This window comes from Dermacentor variabilis, chromosome 11 (assembly GCF_050947875.1).
Source record: "Dermacentor variabilis isolate Ectoservices chromosome 11, ASM5094787v1, whole genome shotgun sequence".
Lineage (NCBI taxonomy): Eukaryota > Metazoa > Arthropoda > Arachnida > Ixodida > Ixodidae > Dermacentor > Dermacentor variabilis.
The window spans coordinates 103,617,262-103,635,549 of NC_134578.1; the positions used below are offsets into that span (position 1 = coordinate 103,617,262).

Genomic DNA, 18,288 nt, shown 5'->3' on the forward strand with positions numbered 1-18,288 from the left:
CGCTTTATTTCGTCATCGGACGCTTTAGTTCTTCGTTCCCATTGACGGCTGCTATTGGCTGATAGCGGACATCAAGCTGCGGTCGGCTACATGGCGCAGATACCGCGGCCGCCGCGGGGTGTCGCCACGAGTCCACTGGTTAAGCGCACAGCGGCTCGCCGATGACAACTGCGTTTGGCCCATGTTTAGCGCGTCGCAGGCGCCAAAGGCGTAAGTCGTGGCGTCTCCAAAATGAAATGTGAACTGCGCGCCACGGTGATATCTTGAAGGCTGTGAGCACGCCCCACTGCGTCGTAGCACTCGCAGTGCAAGGCATTCAAGAAAGAACGGGAGCACAGTAGAGGCAGTGTTTAAAGGGACACAAAAGGCAAATACTAAGTCGACGTGGACTGCTTGAATATCATTCCAGAAACATCGCAACGCTTGTTCCACACCAAGAACAGACTTAGTTTACGAGAGAATTGCATCTGAAGGGTCCGAATGCCTTTTTCGAAAGTCAAATCTCTCGCCACCCAACCGGTGGAGTGGTGACGTTTCATACGCCATCACCACCCTTTGCTGCCGTCGGTGAGTAAAACCACGCCCGACAGACGGCGCTACCGAGCCAATACAGAGTGGTGGATTCGCCGCTGCAGCTGCTTTTAACGCGATAGCGTTAAGGAGCTCGTGTCGCAGAAAAGCCGGTGTCGTCGGCGTCGGCGTCCGCGGCGTTGGCCGTGAGCGATAAATAACGGCAGGCACTTCATAAATAAAAAGCAACTTCCAAGATGGGCTGGGTGGGAATCGAACCAGGGTCTCCGGAGTGTGAGACGGAGACGCTACCACTCAGCCACGAGTTCGACGCTTGAAAGCGGTACAAACGCGCTTCTAGTGAACGCGGTGTTGCCTTAAAAACGTGCCGTAGAAAGTTATACTGCGGTGTATATCGGTAATTATGAGCATGTAACTTACAGAAGTCGCATTTACACGAGTAGCGAAGTAAGTTTCCGCTACATTTCTTCTGCGCTTACCGCACACGCAGAGCCATCTTGCGGCAAACACAGAAGACCCCCTCCTCTCAATGTACGGCGCTGCCCCGACAGGTGGCGTGCCATGCGCGCATTGGGGCTGTGCGCGGACCGGTGCCAGGCGCGTCGCGGCTCCGACTCCCTCTCCGCTGACGACGCTTCGCCGTGCTCCCACGCGGGTTGCAGAATCAAGCGCCGTTCCTTTCTTTAGATCACTATCTATCTATCTCTCTGCCCGTGCCGATCACGACGTTTGGCTGGCGTAGATCGTTTCCCCCTCCGAGACACCGAGTTCTTTGGTTCGTTCCGTTTGCTCAGGCGGACGTTTCGTTGCCGCGCCGAACGCTGCGTTGCTCGACGCTCTCCGTGTGATAGGTGGCCGCAAAGTCCCATGCGGGGCGCCTTGTAAGTGATCCCTGCGCCGTAGCGCATTGTCTTACACCCCTTGGCGGGTCGATGGGAACGCTGTCGCGTTCCACTCTTGAAGGCGAAGCTTAAGCGTCCTCCAATTTTTTGGTCAAGTGGTGTAAACCGTGCGTGTAGCACGGGATATCACATGGAAGTTGAATTATCTGCTACTTGCAGTTTGTGCGAGTTTCGCGAGCCACCAATACCAGCGCAGCATTACTCGATAAAAGCGTGGACCGCGCGGAGTTGAGCGAAAATGAAACCTCTGTACCACCCGCGTCATGTCAAGGGTAATTTCAATGAGTACTTTCTTCTGAAGAATTGAGATAGAACTGGACAAGTAGCATTTTATTTCGTCATTTATAATACAATACAAAGATATTTTTTTGCAACGGATGGTTGAGTACTAGTGACGGAATTTCTCCGAGGAGTGCTTTCGTCATCGGGCAAGTAAGTGCTTGAATGTCCAAGGGGAGTCTCTAACCATGGCCTGCATTTACCTCAATTTGTTGATTATTAAGGCTCTGTTCGCGGCAATATTGACGCCTTAGAGATTCCCGAGCACTAATCTACCACATTAGCTTGACTTATTATTTGCCTTTAGTGTCCCTTTGATTGCCAATAACTTCGCTTCTGCTGAACGCATTGAATTATTTCTCCGGCAAGGCATTTCTGAAATAGCCTATCTTCATTTCAAATGCCTTTCTCCACTTCGATAAAAAGTGGCTCAAGGCCCCTTTGAATGTTGTTTGTTCACCGTTACGTCACCGCCGTATCCTCTGCCTGTCCCCGCTCAGGACTCGTGAGCCGCAGCAATGTCAAGTCAGCGGAACGCTGCGAACATCTGGGTAACCGCATGTAACAACACATGTATTATAACGTAGTTGGGACTAGCGCCCGTTCGTGTTCTGTGTTTCTGTGGCGTCCCTCCTTTGTTGAGCTGCAGGGTGGATACATTCGAGCCTTTATACAATGAAGTATAACAACTGCTCAAGCGTTCCTCACCGTGCACCTTCCCTGGCTTTGTCGCAGCCCTCTCAGCTCTACTTCGTCTCGGCGACGACCATCGCCGCAGCCATGGCTGAGTCGACGTTGGCGAGGCGCGCCGCCCTCCACCTGCTGGTCAGGTTGGGACCCAGCGCCACGAGGTGTCCGGTGATCTTTCTACACCGCTAGTCAGAAAAGTCTGCTGATTGACCGAATACATTATATCGAGCCGCCTTTCTCGAGAACGTAGCGGAATGCTATTAACCAATGTTTGCAGAGTTTAAGTCTGGTGTATCACGCAGTTATAACCATATTACCGGTACGCTAAGACTAATCTGGGAGCCGAGGCTCAAGTTACCGCATCGCGGGAAATTTATTTATTATCGCGATAACTATATGGACACTGCAGGCGCGTTTCCGCCGTCGTTATCGCCGGCATCATCGCCCTGATGTTCCGTATAAGGTCCAGTGCGATAACACCGTGGCCGCGCGCCGTATGCTATTAGGCGCAAGTGAGAGCGTGTGAGGTTGAGCCGAGAGGATGGTGGCTTAAGCCAATCCCTGCTAGATAGCGCAAGGCCTGTGCACTTCGATCCATGACGTCATGTTACCTTGCCCGCCTGCTGTATAATCTAATGGCGACGCTACCGAAGAAGGCGTGGTGATTTTGACGTCACCGCTTTCGTCACGCCGGGCTTGACAGTGGCAATTTCGGTCCAAGTAGCATGGAGTGATAAAACAGGGTGCACAGGCATGTTATCTACGAAGTGTTGCTTGATCTCGGGATCGGAAGGAAGGAAAGTGAGGTGGAAGCGCACCGGTCTTCTACCGCGCGCAAGGAGGGGGGTGGAATGCTCCTATACTCTGCAGGCGACTGCGTGTGACGCGGCTGAGCGCGGTCGCACAGGCCCCACTTTGCAAGCGACCTGGGGCGCGATCGGAGATATTTTGTTCGATACGCGTTCTGTTCAGTTGCTGCAACGTCACAAAGTTGCAGTATGCAAAATTTGTGACAGCGAGGCGGAGAGAGCAGCCAATCAGGAAGCGGTGACCTCCCCGGAAGTTTACCTCCCTCGTTTGTCATCTGCTTGCAAACAGTATACTACAAAGCCAAATGTTTCTCGTCTTCCAATTGAATGAAATCTTTATCTAAAAAAATGTATTTTTTCTTCTCAAGCCCAAACACGTTTTCAAATAGTAGTACGTGTGACTACTGCAATTTATAACTATTAGGTTCTTTGCGTCGTCCCTAGGTGGTGTCGCGCACAGCGAGAAGGAAAAAGAAACAAAAAAACGACGGGAAGAGTGGCGCACTTTTCAAGAGGCAGCGACAACATCCCAGTGGCTCGCTGGCTCCGATGATGTTGTCGATTTCTCTGTACAACCAACGAATTATTTGTTTCGAGAAACAAAAACGACGCCGGAATTCACTTTCTGCCATTTCTTCAAACGCGTTTCGCACCGCCACCCGCTCTCCTCCTTCCTCTAGAAACGCCAGCGCAACAACCTAAGTTTCCAACGGAAGCGCGATTTTCGAGAATTAAACTATGGATTGGATTCAAACGTGCCATTCCGCAGCCGAAAAGGCCGCCTGTTGGATCCAATCCAATCCACCAGACGCGCCATGCGAAGCCGTATGATCGCTCCAAACTTCTCAACTCCCGTCGCGTTCGGACGAAATGCTCGGTGGGCGGATGATTGACAGGAGCGTGTCGTCATTTTGACGTCACCAAAAAACGGGGCGGTGCCCCGCGGCCGGCTGGCGACGTCGGCGCGGAGTAGGCCAATCGCGCGCGCCGGCAACCGAACGAACGCGCCGAACAACCATCTCCGATCGCACCCCTGTGATGCATACAGAGCATAGGTTCGCTGCGGGCTTCGCATGCGCTGTGTTCTCGCTGCTTAGTTCGTATTTAAATGAGAGGCAACACGAAGGCCAATTCGCTCGCTGCTGCTCCCAGCGTTTGGTTTTCAGAACGATGAAGAGTGAACACCGTAGGTCTTATAATTGTATTGTGAACCGTGTTTTTTTAAATATATATATTTTTTTGTTGAACAGCTTGGATAACGTTAGCTGCGACAGACGGTAGATTTCTGCCCTCTTCCGCCCAGCCTGCTGACGGCAGCCGCTCTTGGCAGCGTGATCATGTGCTTCGTATTCAACTCGCTGGTGACGACGCTGCTGCTCCTCTCGGTCGTGGACGGCGTGTGTGACGAGCTCAGCCTCGTGCTCTTGGATCCCCACATCAAGCGTGAGTCTACCGCGAGCGAGTTGCTTCGCTGTAAGCTTCTCGCAAGGTTTAAAGCGGCCAAGAGTATAGCTCGATGTACAAAAGGCGGAGATGAGAAAATACGGCTGCAGGACGGCGATAGGCAATCGCAATATTCTGACGAGACGGAAGTGTGCCCATACGTTCCATTTCCCCTGTCGTGGCAACGTGACAAAATCTTTCGCCCCGTTAGGCCACGATTACGTGATGCCTGTCGTGCCAGCGCCAACTAGCCGTTTGAGATGACTCTCGCGTGCGTCGTGTCACGTAACACGAGCTAGTGCGCGTGTGTACGCGTTAATTTACATTCGGCCAAAGAGTTAACCGCTCTCCTTGCGTCAGGAACGGTAGCGTGTCAGATTCTTCCATTCTTGCCTCGTGGAAAGCAACGCTTCGAGACGCTGTGTTAGAATGCACCTCCTTCGGGATCGAGCCAGGTTGTAACGAAACTGTTGGCCTTGACCGGGGAGGCCCCTTCCTCTTGTCATCTTTTACTCCCCTCATCCCTCCCCTGTGCAGTGCTTTAGAGGTGTCCTCACAGCCTTCCTTTAAATGTCACATACTGCTCCTACTACTAATACGTTCTCCCGACATTACCCTGCGATTGTATCCAAGCAAAACCTTCCTCTTAAGCATGTCTACATCAGAAAATGCGTCAAACTGCGGAAACGTAATCACTACTCCTTTTCTTGTTTTTTTTACACCATTACAATCAGATGGCAATAAAGAGGTCTTCTACAAGCATGTTGTAAAATAACGAGAAATCATGATGGTATTATTTTGTCGAGGTTGCTAAAACGTCCGAAACGTAAGAGAAGAAATGAAGTGAGTCGACATGCAGAACCAACGCACGCATTGAAATCTATGCAATGCATGCTTTCGTGAAGCAATTTATCGAATGCGATAAATCTGTCCGTTTCATTTCTGCGTCTTTAGCTTAAATAAATACTGGCGCGCGCGCGCACATGCTGCCACGCACTGTTGCTAAGTAATGTAACACAGAGGGCGATCATCTCGAATAGCCAGTTGGCGTTGACGCTATTAAAAGTATACGTGCGAATGGGGCCTAACTGACTTGATTTGTGATCCTGCTCCTTATTTGAGTTTGCTTGTGCTTTGATTGTAATAACCAAACCCCGTCCCCCACCTCGCTCAATGCCCTTTGGATCTGTAATGCGAACGGATATTTTGCCAGTGTAAACCGAGTTCGTGTTTGTCTTTATTGTCCATTTTCAAATACTCACATACAAGCTTCCGCCAGGTTTCTCTTCTGCATAGCATTAAAAGAGACACTACGGAGTCTATGCAGAGTGAAACGCGCCTTCTTTCCGCCCAGCGTTGCCCGATGCGCGAAGCGACACAACAGGAGAACCGACTCGCACCGACAAGTTGCCCACGGCGGAGATCACACGAGCGGACAGCACCGAAACGCAGCGGGCCTCCGTCACCGACAAATCGGTTCCGGAAGGCGCACCAGTCCAGGGTCGCCGATCCTCAGTCACCGCTGAGGTATTATAGTTTTATGAACGATCGGCAGGATTGTCAAGAAAGGGGCGGGCTTTTGTGGTGCTGCGTAAGTACAAGGTGCACGTTTCGATATTTCGTCACATGAACGTAGATATCTACCTCAGGCATCGAGTGATGCGAAATTAATGTAGAACGCCGCCAGAAAGCGTTCAAGCGTTCATAAGTGTTCAAGGGTGCTTGAACACTCTTGTTCCAGCACCCTGCGATTGAACATTACCCTTGTTCTAGCACCCTTCCTAGATTTCAGTAAAATATATTTCTGCTGGAATGTTTGGAACGAAAATAGCACGGAATTCCGATGCAACGACTTCTTTCCCCGTTGCCCCTCAATACAAGGTTCCGTCTTTTTGTGATAGCAAAAGAACGGTAAAAAGAAAACACCCTCCCCCGCCCCTCGTCCTAAACAAATTTTGTACTATCTTGCCATTAGGTTATTATCTATTATTTTGATCGCTTGAATAAACCCTTTACATCACTCGCGCGCTTCTGATAAGCTTTGGTTTGAAGTCGGCACTCGTTACGTCTATGTGGTTTCTATGTACGCGCATTTCGTGACGCTGTTTATCCGTTCCCGTGCCCATATAGGTTAATAATGTCAAAGTTCTAAGATTATAAGCTTTCAAAGATAGGCGCAAATTCACCACTTCAAAGGGTTCGCAATTCAGTCCAGTTGAATTCGTCTGTAGATTCCTACATAAAGCGCAGTCTCCATGTGACCACTCGTCCTAGATAAACGCACTCCTTTAAAGTTTCGAGAGGCTAACTGGTAACCATCACAAAGCAGTGTTCCCTGGTGATGTTGCTGAGCATCTGTTTTATACCTACCTCAGACGCTGTTGTTTATCACTTGTTGTGAGTCTTCGCCAGCGTTCGCCAACTGCAACCTCTGCACCAGAACAGTGTAATGTGGCCTGCAAAGCGAAGGTTGGCGAGGTAATCCCAGTTTTTACGTGAAACTAGTGGAATAATCGCTTGCAGGGCCCCTCACCAGGTCTGGCCATCTTGAGCCGACAAGCGCAGAGCATGCAATGCGCGCCGACGATCGTGTTCGCAAAGGATTACATCGATACGCGCCGCGGAACGGTCTGAATTTCCAATCAGAATGCTTATTTCCCTTTCCCTCGCGGCGACCACACTCGAAGCCGGACGGTGACGTCCTCGTGTCCCTGCACCTACGTGCTCGTGTTTTCAGTGTGACGTCGCTCGTAGCGACACGTGACTTCGATAATTATTCAAGGCAACATTTGTTATTTGCGTGATCTGCTGCTTGAATTGATTAACTGAAGTTTAGAGAAATAGTGAAACACACAAACGGAATGTCGGCGTGTTTTTTGTTTTACTTCGCACCGAAACAAGAGAGATGTACTTATGCTTCGTCTGCTTGTTCCCACGGTCGTGCAGTCACGCGCGCAAGTACCGAAACTATGCCATTTTCTACCGTGTTCCAGCGCGTGATCATGCTCTGCGATCCGCTTGCTCTGCCTTAGTATTCGTGTAGCACTGAATTATACCGCTAGTCATGTGTCCTTGTGCACAGCTCGCGAAATCGTGCGTTGCGCGAACGAGAGAACAGCTCGCGCGCGACGCCGTCAGCGGATGTGCGTAGCGCCGAAAAAAAGCGAGAAAGAAAAATTGAAGGCGGGGCCTTTGACGTATGCGTCACGTGATCCTTGAGGTCTGGTATGGGCGAACGCAGGGAAGGAATTTCACTTGCGGAGGCTAGACGGGGCGAGTGGAGCCCGCCTGCTGAAATTATGGGTTCGCGGCACTGAAATATTTCTATCTCGGCTATTAATGAGCCGACTTGAAAAATAAGAAACGCTCCCTAGAGGACATGTGACAACTTCCAGCTTATAACGAAAATTTGCTATGGGGCCTGGCGAGGGAGCTAGGCAGGTCCTGCACATTGCCGGAATCAATGGTATATGCGAAGTATTTTGCGAGCAGCTGGTTTTCAGCATCCTTTGGGCTTTCGCATAGTTTTACCGGTTCATGCAACATATCCGTGAAAGAAGAGCAACTGCGTGTGTGATTCGAACGTATGTGTGACGATAACGGCGACAACGATGGCACGATGACTGATTTATTGCGGTGCGGCTTTGAAACGTTAAAAACTATTCCTTTGTGACCCGGGCTGCTGACGAAGGCTGCCTGACGTCACACACTGCCTTTCAAAGCACTAGCGGCCGCATGGAAGGAGTGGAGAAAGTGATGCAATTGACGGGAGAAGGAAATTTTCGCTACATGACGTGGCACACTCGCCAATCGTATCAATCAACGCTAGCTTGCATTTGCGTACGGGGGTGGCAAGGTTTTTCTCCTCTTGTGCCTCGCCTGCGTCTGTGGCCTAACGTGCTGAACATTGGGACGAGGGGCTGGGGGACCGCCGCACGAATCCCTCCATGACGTCACGCGATCCTGCATAATCTGCGCATGACCCATTACGGCACCGCTCTATATTTATGCCCCCTCGCATCTGCAATCAACGTTGTGCATCACCCGACATCCGGCTCGCTCACATGGTACCAGTTGTGAGAGTCGGTTATACTAAAGAGGCTTCAAACGGAGCGAGATGGGAACCTACCTACCGTCGCATCTACATCGAAGAGTTTATTAAGAGACAAGGAAATCTTTGCATTAAAGAATTCACAGTATCGCCCGACAGGCAAAGCATTGATTGCGAAAGCAAATTATTAGAAAGCTATGCGAAGTAAGGACAGTTGTTTTATCAGGTGCATAAACTGCTGTAAACGTTCCCTTACTAACTAAATTAACAAGAACGTTGCCACGTAGCATACAGGCGAACATGAGGACATGTCACTCGATCACCGCGCACACTCGCTGTTAGAAAGCTGCCGTGATGAAGAGCGGCAACAACGGAGAACGAATTCCCCGTTCGCGGCTGCCTCTCGCTTGAGCGCGCACTAGGCGCGCGGGTACACAGCGCACGCGAAGCCATCAGCGCATCAGCTTGGAACCCAGCGCAGATTGCCGCTAGTCGCACATGGCCGCCGAAGCTGGAGCAGAAGAGGAGGTGCACGCTAACCTGACCCCTTACCCTCCTCCTTGCACGCGCACATACTTCTGCTTCGCCCCCCTCCCCCCCGCTTCTTCAGCGCAGGCGAATACGGCGCACACCCTCCTCGCATTTCTGTCTCGGGAGCACGAGGAAACACCGCTGTATCAAGCCACCATACTTCTCGGCTCATCCTCGCAAACTTTCGCTCGCACCTACAGCATGCAGCGCGCGGACGCCATATTACCATGCTTGGGCTTTATATGAACATCCCGACGATACCAACTTCGACGGCGGAAGTCCGCTTGGGATGTTCATATAGTTGCTGTCGTAAATAAAGTGAGTGCGTTGTCAGTGATTCGGCATTAGGCATTGCGTTTCGTCACGCAGCACTCGGGAGTGTTCATGAGTAGAAGCAGTTCGTGCAGATCGCGTTGGAGTAGGCGCTCGAGCTGAGCTGCTTTCGACATCGTACCATTCTCGGCGGCCGCATTGCGTTTCGTCACGCAGCACTCGGAGTGTTCATGAGTAGAAGCAGTTCGTGCAGATCACTTTGGGGTAGGCGCTCGAGCTGAGCTGCTTTCGACATCGTACCATTTCTCTGCAGGCTGCTGGGGCGGCCGCCGAGAATGGTGCGCCGTCTCCCGTTACGCGCAGTCATCGAGACGAGCGGAGCTCCACGCTGTACGTCACGGCCGAGGACAGCGGACTCGTGGAGGGACATCCCAGCGCTTTCCGACAGCGCATGCGCGAGTTCGCCTTGCTGCCCGAGGGAAACATGCACGTCCTGTGAGTATGCAAACGGCCATCGGGATTCATAGACTGAATAGAGAGTTCTAGATTAGAGGGACGCAAGGCGTTAAGACCCCCTAGCACTCGTCGGCCCCAACACCTTGCATCTCCCTAATCTAAAACACTCTAATGACTTGCTGACGGGCTAGGTGGGTTAGGCTGGTCTGGGATGACTGGCGATGGGTCATGACTGGCTGTCTGATTTGGGATAACGTTACAGTTCAGTACGGGGTTTGCGAAACATCCGATGTCCGGCGTTATGGCACCAAAATTCATGGCACCGAAGTTCACAGGGAGTCGAACCCTGGACCTTTGGTGGGAGTCGAACCCTCAACCTTTGGTGTTATTTAGGGCGAATTAGGCCATCGATTTCTTTATAAGAAAGCGTGAAGCCGAGGCGAAGAAGCGCCTGCACGACTTGTGGTGTTAATTAAGGCAAATTTAATTAAAAAAGTGTTAAGTAAGGGGCCCGAGTCCACGACCTTTGGTGGGAGTCGAAACCACTTGAAGATATGGGCGAACTGGCGATATCTCCAAGTTTGATTCCAATTGACATTGTGAAGGACGATAATGAAACCCACTACTTTCGGTATTAATTAAGGCGAAACGAATTAGGGCACTGTTATCTACACGAGATATTGGCCTGAAACTTCAGAAACATGCATGGCGATAGGCTGACTAAATGTGAAAACCGTGCTATTTATATAGTGACGGGGAGGAAGCATATCTATTTGCAATATATAGAGTTATAAGGTCGTAGTTCAGTAGCTAGGGTAACACCACCTACTGATCGTCGAGACACTTCAGCCTCCTCTTCACCTTCCAACGTCCTTTTGTCCACAGCGGCAGAAACTCATATACGTGGCGTTAACACCCGGCGGCAGAAGCATCGTCTCGATGCTTCTTAGGGAGTGGAATCAGTGTGCGAGTTATAGGGTTTTAATCGCGAAACGGTGCACGATATCAGTTCTTGGAGGGGTAGAAGACGTCGAAGCCACAGGTGATATCTCATATGTGAGGCTGGCGACTTGGCGAAGAACTCGGTATTGCCCGATGTATCGCGGCAGTAGTTTTTCGCAAAGGCCGACGCGACGGGAGGGTAATCAATGCAGGACAAGTGACCTAGGGCTGAAATGAACCTCCCCACGGCAACTGCCGTAACGGTGCTTTTGGATAGTCTGAGACGCCAGAAGACGGTCGCGGGCAATGCGACGTGCTGTGGCCGCGCGAACAATGGCGTCGTGAGCATAGAACGTGGTAGTGTTGACATCGGAAGGGAGCAGCGAGTCAAGAGGCAGGAGTGGGTCACGGCCATATAGCAGATAGGACGGAGAATCACCAGTAATATCGTGACGCGACGAATTGTATGCAAACGTCACGAAGGGTAAGGTGCAGTACCAATTCCGGTGATCATCAGACACGTACATGGAGAGCATGTCCGTGAGTGTACGGTTGAGAGGCTCGGTAAGTCCGTTTGTCTGTGGGCGATAAGCCGTCGTGAACTTGTGGGGCGTAGAGCAAGAGCTAAGAAGGTCGTCGACAACCTTAGAAAGAAAACAGCCGCCTCTATGAGTGAGTAGCTGACGTGGGGCACCATGGTGTAGGATCACTTCACGAAGGAGAAAATCAGCCACATCAGTTGTGCAGCTCATAGGGAGGGCCCGCGTTATGGCATAACGCGTGGCATAGTCCGTTGCAACGGCCACCCACTTGTTGCCCCAGGATGAAGTTGGAAATGGGCCAAGGAAGTCCATGCCGACGCGGTAAAATAGCTCACTGGGAATATCTATAGGCTGAAGGTGCCCAACGGGAGACAATGGAGGCTTCTTGCAGTGTTGGCAAAGTTTGCAGGCAGCGACGTAGCTTCGAACAGAGCGATATAGCCCAGGCCAGAAAAATCGCCTGCGCACACGGTCGTACGTATGCGGGAGACACCCAAATGATCGGCAGTGGGCCCATCATGTAACTGCGAGAGAATTGTCGAGCGCAGATGCTGGGGAACGACGAGAAGCAGTTAAGCACCATGTGAATTCATATTGCGCCGGTACAAGGTCCCATCCTGGAGAACAAACATAGGGATGGAAACGCCCTGTTGCTCCGAGGTAAGGCGTTTGATGATGGATCGCGAATATGGGTCCCGACGCTGCTCGCCGGCGATGCGCGAGAAGCCGGAGTTCGACAAAACGCAGGTATATGTATCAGTTTCGGTGTCATCCGAAGGGTCGACAGGATAGTGGGAGAGGTAGTCGGCGTCGTTATGTAGCCGCCCAGATTTGTAGCACACGGAAAAGGTGCACTTTTGCAGGCGTAAAGCCCAGCGGCCAAGACGGCCTGTCGAGTCTCTGAGCTATATGAGGATAGCCAACCTAAGGCATGATGATCTGTCACGACGGTGAAATGCCTACCGAACAGGTAAGGGCGGAACTTAGCAATGGACCAAACAAGGGCCAAGCATTCACGTTCTGTTATGGGGTAGTGGCGCTCTGGTGCTGAAAGAGGACGGCTAACATACGCGATCACGCGATTGGTGTCCTGCTGTCGTTGGGACAAGATAGCGCCAATGCCATGGCTGCTGGCATCAGTGCGAACTTCTGTGTAAGCATGTGGATCAAAATGATCCAACACGGGTAGATTGATAAGGCGACTGATAAACGTTAGTATTGCTGCAGCCTGGTCTGGACTGGAGTGGTGTTCTTTTTGAGGAGGTCTGTAGAGGACGAGCGATTTCGGCAAAGTTCTGGATAAATCGCCGAAAATAAGAACACAGCCCTAGGAAACTCCGGACATCGGTAGAAAAACGCGCAAATGGAAACTCACTAACGGCACGAACTTTATCAGGATCAGACTGGACGCCAGCAGCGTCAACCAAGTGACAAGTACTCGTATTTGGCGGTGGCCGAAATGGCATTTTGCAGAATTTAGTTGTAGGCCAGCTCGTCGAAAAACAGCAAGGATAGCTGAGAGACGGTGGAGGTGGCTATCAAACGTCGGTGAAAAAATAATGACGTCATAAAGGTACCAGAGGCATGTGGTCCATTCGAATCCGCGCAGAAGAGAGTGAATCATGCGCTCGAAGGTAGCAGGGGCATTACACAGTCCGAAAAGCATCACTTTAAATTGGTAGAGACAATCTGGAGTGACGAAGGCGGTCTTTTCGCGGTCTCGCTCATCTACTGCAATTTGCCAGTAGCGAGAGCGCAAATCAGTCGACGAAAAATAGCTGGCACCGTGTAAGCAGCCCAGCGCGTCATCAATACGGGGAAGCGGATACACGTCCTTTTTGGTAACCTTATTGAGGTGACGGTAATCGATACGAAATCTCCAGGTATTGTCATTCTTTTTAACGAAACTACATGTGACGCCCACGCACTGCAGGAAGGCTCAATAATACCTTTGAAGAGCATTTTGTCCACCTCCATTTGGATCACCTGGCGTTCAGCCGCAGACACACTACGGCCGCCGGTGTATAGGAGGAGCGTCACCACTGTGAATTGGATGGGTGACCACATGGGTTCGACCTAGCGGGCGATTGCCAAAATCAAAGATGTCTTCATAGGACATCAGAATGCGGCGAAGGGCGTCGGCGTAAGCAGGTCGTAAATCAGTAGCCATCATTGGAGTAAACTGGTCGTTGCGTGAAGTAGGAGGGACAGAAGCTGCAGCAGTGTCGAATCGTGGTTCGGGCGTAAGAGCAGCTACTCCAGTCTTCCAAAGGGGACTGCACAGCGAGAGATACACCCTTAGGAAGCACTTGCAGACACGAACCAAAGCTCAGAAGAGGAAGCCGAGCTTGGTAGTGCTATTTGAAGGGCCAGGAGGACGTCGCAAAGTGGGGACACCAAGTAAGGACCATGTCGAAGTGGTGGAGAAGGCGACATGAGGACGGAAGTCGCAGCGTCAGGTTGCAGTCGAAGAAATTCAGTAGAATGAAGGCGGAACTTTTGGTCTTTGGTCGGGTCGGCAAAGTAATGGGCCAGTTCAGGCGAAGGGTGCCGGTTGCACAGTAAATAAGTGCTGAATGGGCAGTCAGAAAGTCGATGCCAAGAATCACTTCGTGGGGACACTCGGCCAGTACACTGAACATTACTAACACTGGACGGCCGGCAATGGTAAGACGGCTGGCGAACATTACCATCACGGCTGTTGTACTGCCATTAGCTACTTGGACGGCATGCGACTCGGCATGTGCCAGGACTTTACGGAGACGGCTACGAAGATCTGATCGCATAACCGACACCTGAGCGCCAGCATCGATGAGGGCTTGAACGGGTACATCATCAACAAAAATTTCAACAATGTTCGGTCGAGCAGCAGGGCCAGCAGAGGTTTTGCAGTCCGAGTCGTCAATGCAGCCTCACTCACGGGGGCTGCATTGCTTAGTTTCCCGAGAAGCGGCCCGCATTGGATGGGGTCGAGGGACGTCGAGGTGTAGGCGAACGGGACTGACGGTGTTGCGGCGAGGGTGAGCGACTAGTGATGTTTCCCCGAGAGGGAAGAGCATCATGGTATGGTACAGTGAGGGGCGACAGAGGCCGAGGGTCTCCGTCGAAGCGACGATCAGCATATGGTCGAGGCGAGGAGTACCAGCGGCTACTACGGCAGTGGCGGGAGATGTGACCGACCCGGGAGCAAGCAAAGCAAACTGGCCTGTCATCCGGTGTTCGCCACTCAGAGGGGCTCCGATATCGATTCGGGAACGACTGTCGAGGTGCAGCAGAGGCAATGACAGGAGCGGTAGAGATGGAACGTGGGCGGATGGCAGATTGGATGTCCATGTTTGTAGTTTCTTGGCGGACAACAGCTGTAATGAGCGAGATGGTCATGTCATGCTCATAGGCGCAGTGAGAACTTGGAGCCATAGCCTCAAGTTCGCGACGGATGACCTGTGTCAAGCTTGGCGTTGTAGGCGGATGTGACGCCGGAGGGTCGTGATATGACCCGGTTTGTGTCGTTGCAGGAGGAAGTGGCAGCCGTATTCGGAGGTCGGTGGAAGCGTTGTACGATGCGCTTGCTATTCGCTTGCTCAAAATTCCGCCATTTCTTAATGATGGACTCAACCGTTGAGCAGCTCCTGCAAAGCAGGAAGTTGAACGCATCGTGCGCGATGCCCTTAAATATGTCTCCAACCTTATCGGCCTCCAGCATGTCCGCGTCCGCTTTGCGGCAGAGAGCCAGAACGTCTTGAATATACGCGACGTACGATTTGGTTGATGTCTGGGCACGAGACGCTAGCTCTTGCTTGGCCTTTATTTGACGTCCCACAGGTCTTCCGAAAAGATCGAGTAGCTTTTCCTGGCAGGAGTCCCAGCTTCTAATGTCGGCTTCATGCGTCTCGAACCATATCTTCGCGGTTCCTCCAGAGTAAAATATGACGTTGGCCAACAAAAGTGTGGCATCCCACTTGCTGTGCTTACCGACGCGTTCATACGACGTCAGCCAGTCTTCGACGTCGACCTGGAAGATTCCTGGGTGACGTAGCTGGGTTAGCACTACTTCCGCTGGTGCCTGAGCGGCGGAGGCAGCGTCATGGCCGTAACAGCGGAACAGATGTGACGCCCGCTGCGAAGATCCAGGGCCGGCTTGTGGCGATACTACCCCGCACCTGCACCAAACTGTTACGGGGAGACAATATATCTATTTACAATATATAGAGTTACAAGGTCGTGGCTCAGTAGCCAGAGTAACACCATCTACCGATCGTTGAGACACTTCAACCTCCTCTTCACCTCCCAACGTCCTTTTCTCCACAGCGGCGCAAACTCGTACGTGACAATACGTAGATGCAGAATGAGCAAAAATCAGGATTGTGGCTGATATTGTGCAATGTTTTGTTTTCGTGATTTTTTATCCATATCATATCGATGATACTCCATGGTAGTTAGCGAGAATGAATGCTATTTGCCGGCCCTCCATCAATAAATATTTTCAGAGCCCTAGCCAGTACACTTTTTTACTGTAGGAGTTGGCCAAATTGCGGATTCGGTAAAAGTTGTGAAACTAGAAAGCGCTTCTGACTGGCAGAACACTTCTATATTTATTTAATGAAGATCATTCTTTCATTAAAGCTAGGATTGCTTTCGTTCTCTTGGAAACTCAAGCAGCAAGAGAGAATTTTTCAAAATCAAAATTAAAAATTGAGGCTGGGCATGGCCGGCCGGACATATCTGAACACACCGAGAACAGCTTCCCTTCCTTTTCTCCCCTAAAAAGCTCCAAATCCGCTCCATTCTGCGGAACGTCTGTTGAAAGACAAACAACCATGACGACATCCACAGTAGATAGGAGAAAAAATAAGGCAGAGAGGTTGATCTGAGAGATGTACGGCTGGCTTTACTGCACGGGGCAAAGGAGATTGAAGGAAAGAAGGGAAATGCTACTTGGGGAGAGCATTCCCGTACGCACTAGTAAAAGGGCGTTTGGGTAAGCGTTTTCTGATGTCCGTTTATTTCATACGAACCCAGGAAGTACCGCCAGCGGCTACGCCGGTGCCTCCTGACGGCCGTCATCTACTGCTCAACGCTGGCTTCAACAGCACAGCTCCACTCCCCGGCCTTCAACGACCTGCTGGCATACATGGCCAAGTGAGATATAAACTGACTATCCCGAAAAGCATAAGAAGGTGTTCTTTGGTGGACAGTGCCCCTTTTTATGCTGTGGCGAAAATGAGATACTGAGCTTTTTACAGCCAAACTGCTTATGCGGACCCTGTGCCGTCGTTGTCGGACTTGGCTAAAAAGGGGCCACGTGACCTAGCGGGAGAGGTAAAGAATAACTCGATAGGGGGAAAGGGTTGGAGTGACTCCTGTCCTCCTGTGAGAATGCTATCTTAAACGCAAATCTCACATGGTTGTCACAAGGTGCATTTCCGGCGATCGAGACAGATCAGCATCGATTGATTCTACCCTGCCACGAAAGAAACAGATACTATGCTGGCGGTTCGCGGCCACCGAAAAGTGCCCAGCGATTGAAACGCAATGCTAGCAGCGAGTGGCTGCCGGACCTTCCTGCGCCAGCAATAAGTGCCGGCTGCCAACGTCAATTCTCATACGAATCCAACCAATCGTCAAAACGATCGCAGCTCCCGCATCTCCAGCGGTTCGCCTTGCGCCCAATATATGGAGGTTTGGATTAGTGGTTCCGCACATTCCATCCCAGATACGACTATGGGAAGACCACGAGCAGTGCGTACTCCTGAGAAATAAGCTGCCTATACCGCGAGCGTCAGCGAAGAATCGGTTCATGAACGGGCTCGTTGTCGTAGGGCCGACCCGAAGCTGCGCTCCACAGATGCCGAGTTTAAACCGCAGGGCCGGGAGGCCGATCCTGAAGCGCGCGCCCGAGCCGTGCGCGATCCAACTCAAGTACGCTGTCATAGCTTGGTCTCGCCAGCCGAGAGGGGAAGGAGAACAGTTATCATCATTGCCTATGCCTCCGCCCTGTTGTCACACTAAACGCTGCATGCAACAGCCGCGCCACATCAGGGAGGAGCTTTGCGCCGATCGATGTGGTTATGAGACAAGCCGTAGTGGAAGACTCCGGATGAGTTTTGACCACCTAGGCTGGGGTTCTCTACGGCGCACCCAACGCACGGTACGCGGGCGCTTCTGTGTCTAGCCCCCATTGAAATGCGGCTTCCGCGGTCGAGATTTGATCCTGCTTAGCAGCGCAGGACAGGGGTGATTGGTTGGCGCAGGACAGGAGTAATTGGAGATCGCAGGGAGAGAGGCCTTCGTCCTGCAGTGTACATAAAATAGGCTGCTGATGATGATGACGAACAGCGCAGCACCACAGGCCATTACGCCACAACAGCGGGTGCTCGTCGCATCCTTTATTCTGCACCAAAGCAAATAACTACTTGTGGCAAAGAAGGCAAACTAATAGGGAAGCGGAAGAGCAGCAATTTGAAACTGTACGACCGAGACGACGGCGAAGAGCGAGCAGTGAAATTACGGTTAATTATATTTATGTACCTGTTAGAATGTGCGATGTAATAATTAATAAAATTTCAATAAATGACAGTTTAACGGATTTCTCTAGGGTGTATGTTAGAGTTTGCGGGTTGGTGGCGGTGGCTTCACTAGACATACGGACTTGGAGCGCATCCTGCGTGAGCATGACCCCAGTTTCGCTTAGCTGGTCGTCGCGCTAAGGCAGTGGTTGAGAGAGACCGGTGTGAAGGCTACACCCCGTGTTCGCATTCCGCTCCCAAGGAAATGCAGCCCGCCAAATCGGGAACACAATGCTTGACATCGCGCTAAGCAGTGGAACGAGGAAATTCGTT

The 18,288-nt window shown here is 51.5% G+C and overlaps 1 protein-coding gene across 1 annotated transcript in view; it reads left to right on the plus strand.

The window, feature by feature from the left end:
- Window positions 1–18,288, plus strand: part of LOC142563405 (solute carrier family 13 member 1-like) — a 52,612-nt gene that overhangs the window by 16,401 nt on the left and 17,923 nt on the right. The window contains exons 3-7 of the mRNA XM_075673958.1: window positions 2,448–2,570; window positions 4,486–4,654; window positions 6,009–6,181; window positions 9,823–10,004; window positions 16,469–16,588. Of these exons, the coding sequence (XP_075530073.1) occupies window positions 2,448–2,570; window positions 4,486–4,654; window positions 6,009–6,181; window positions 9,823–10,004; window positions 16,469–16,588 (767 nt within the window). The remainder of the gene's footprint in view (window positions 1–2,447; window positions 2,571–4,485; window positions 4,655–6,008; window positions 6,182–9,822; window positions 10,005–16,468; window positions 16,589–18,288) is intronic.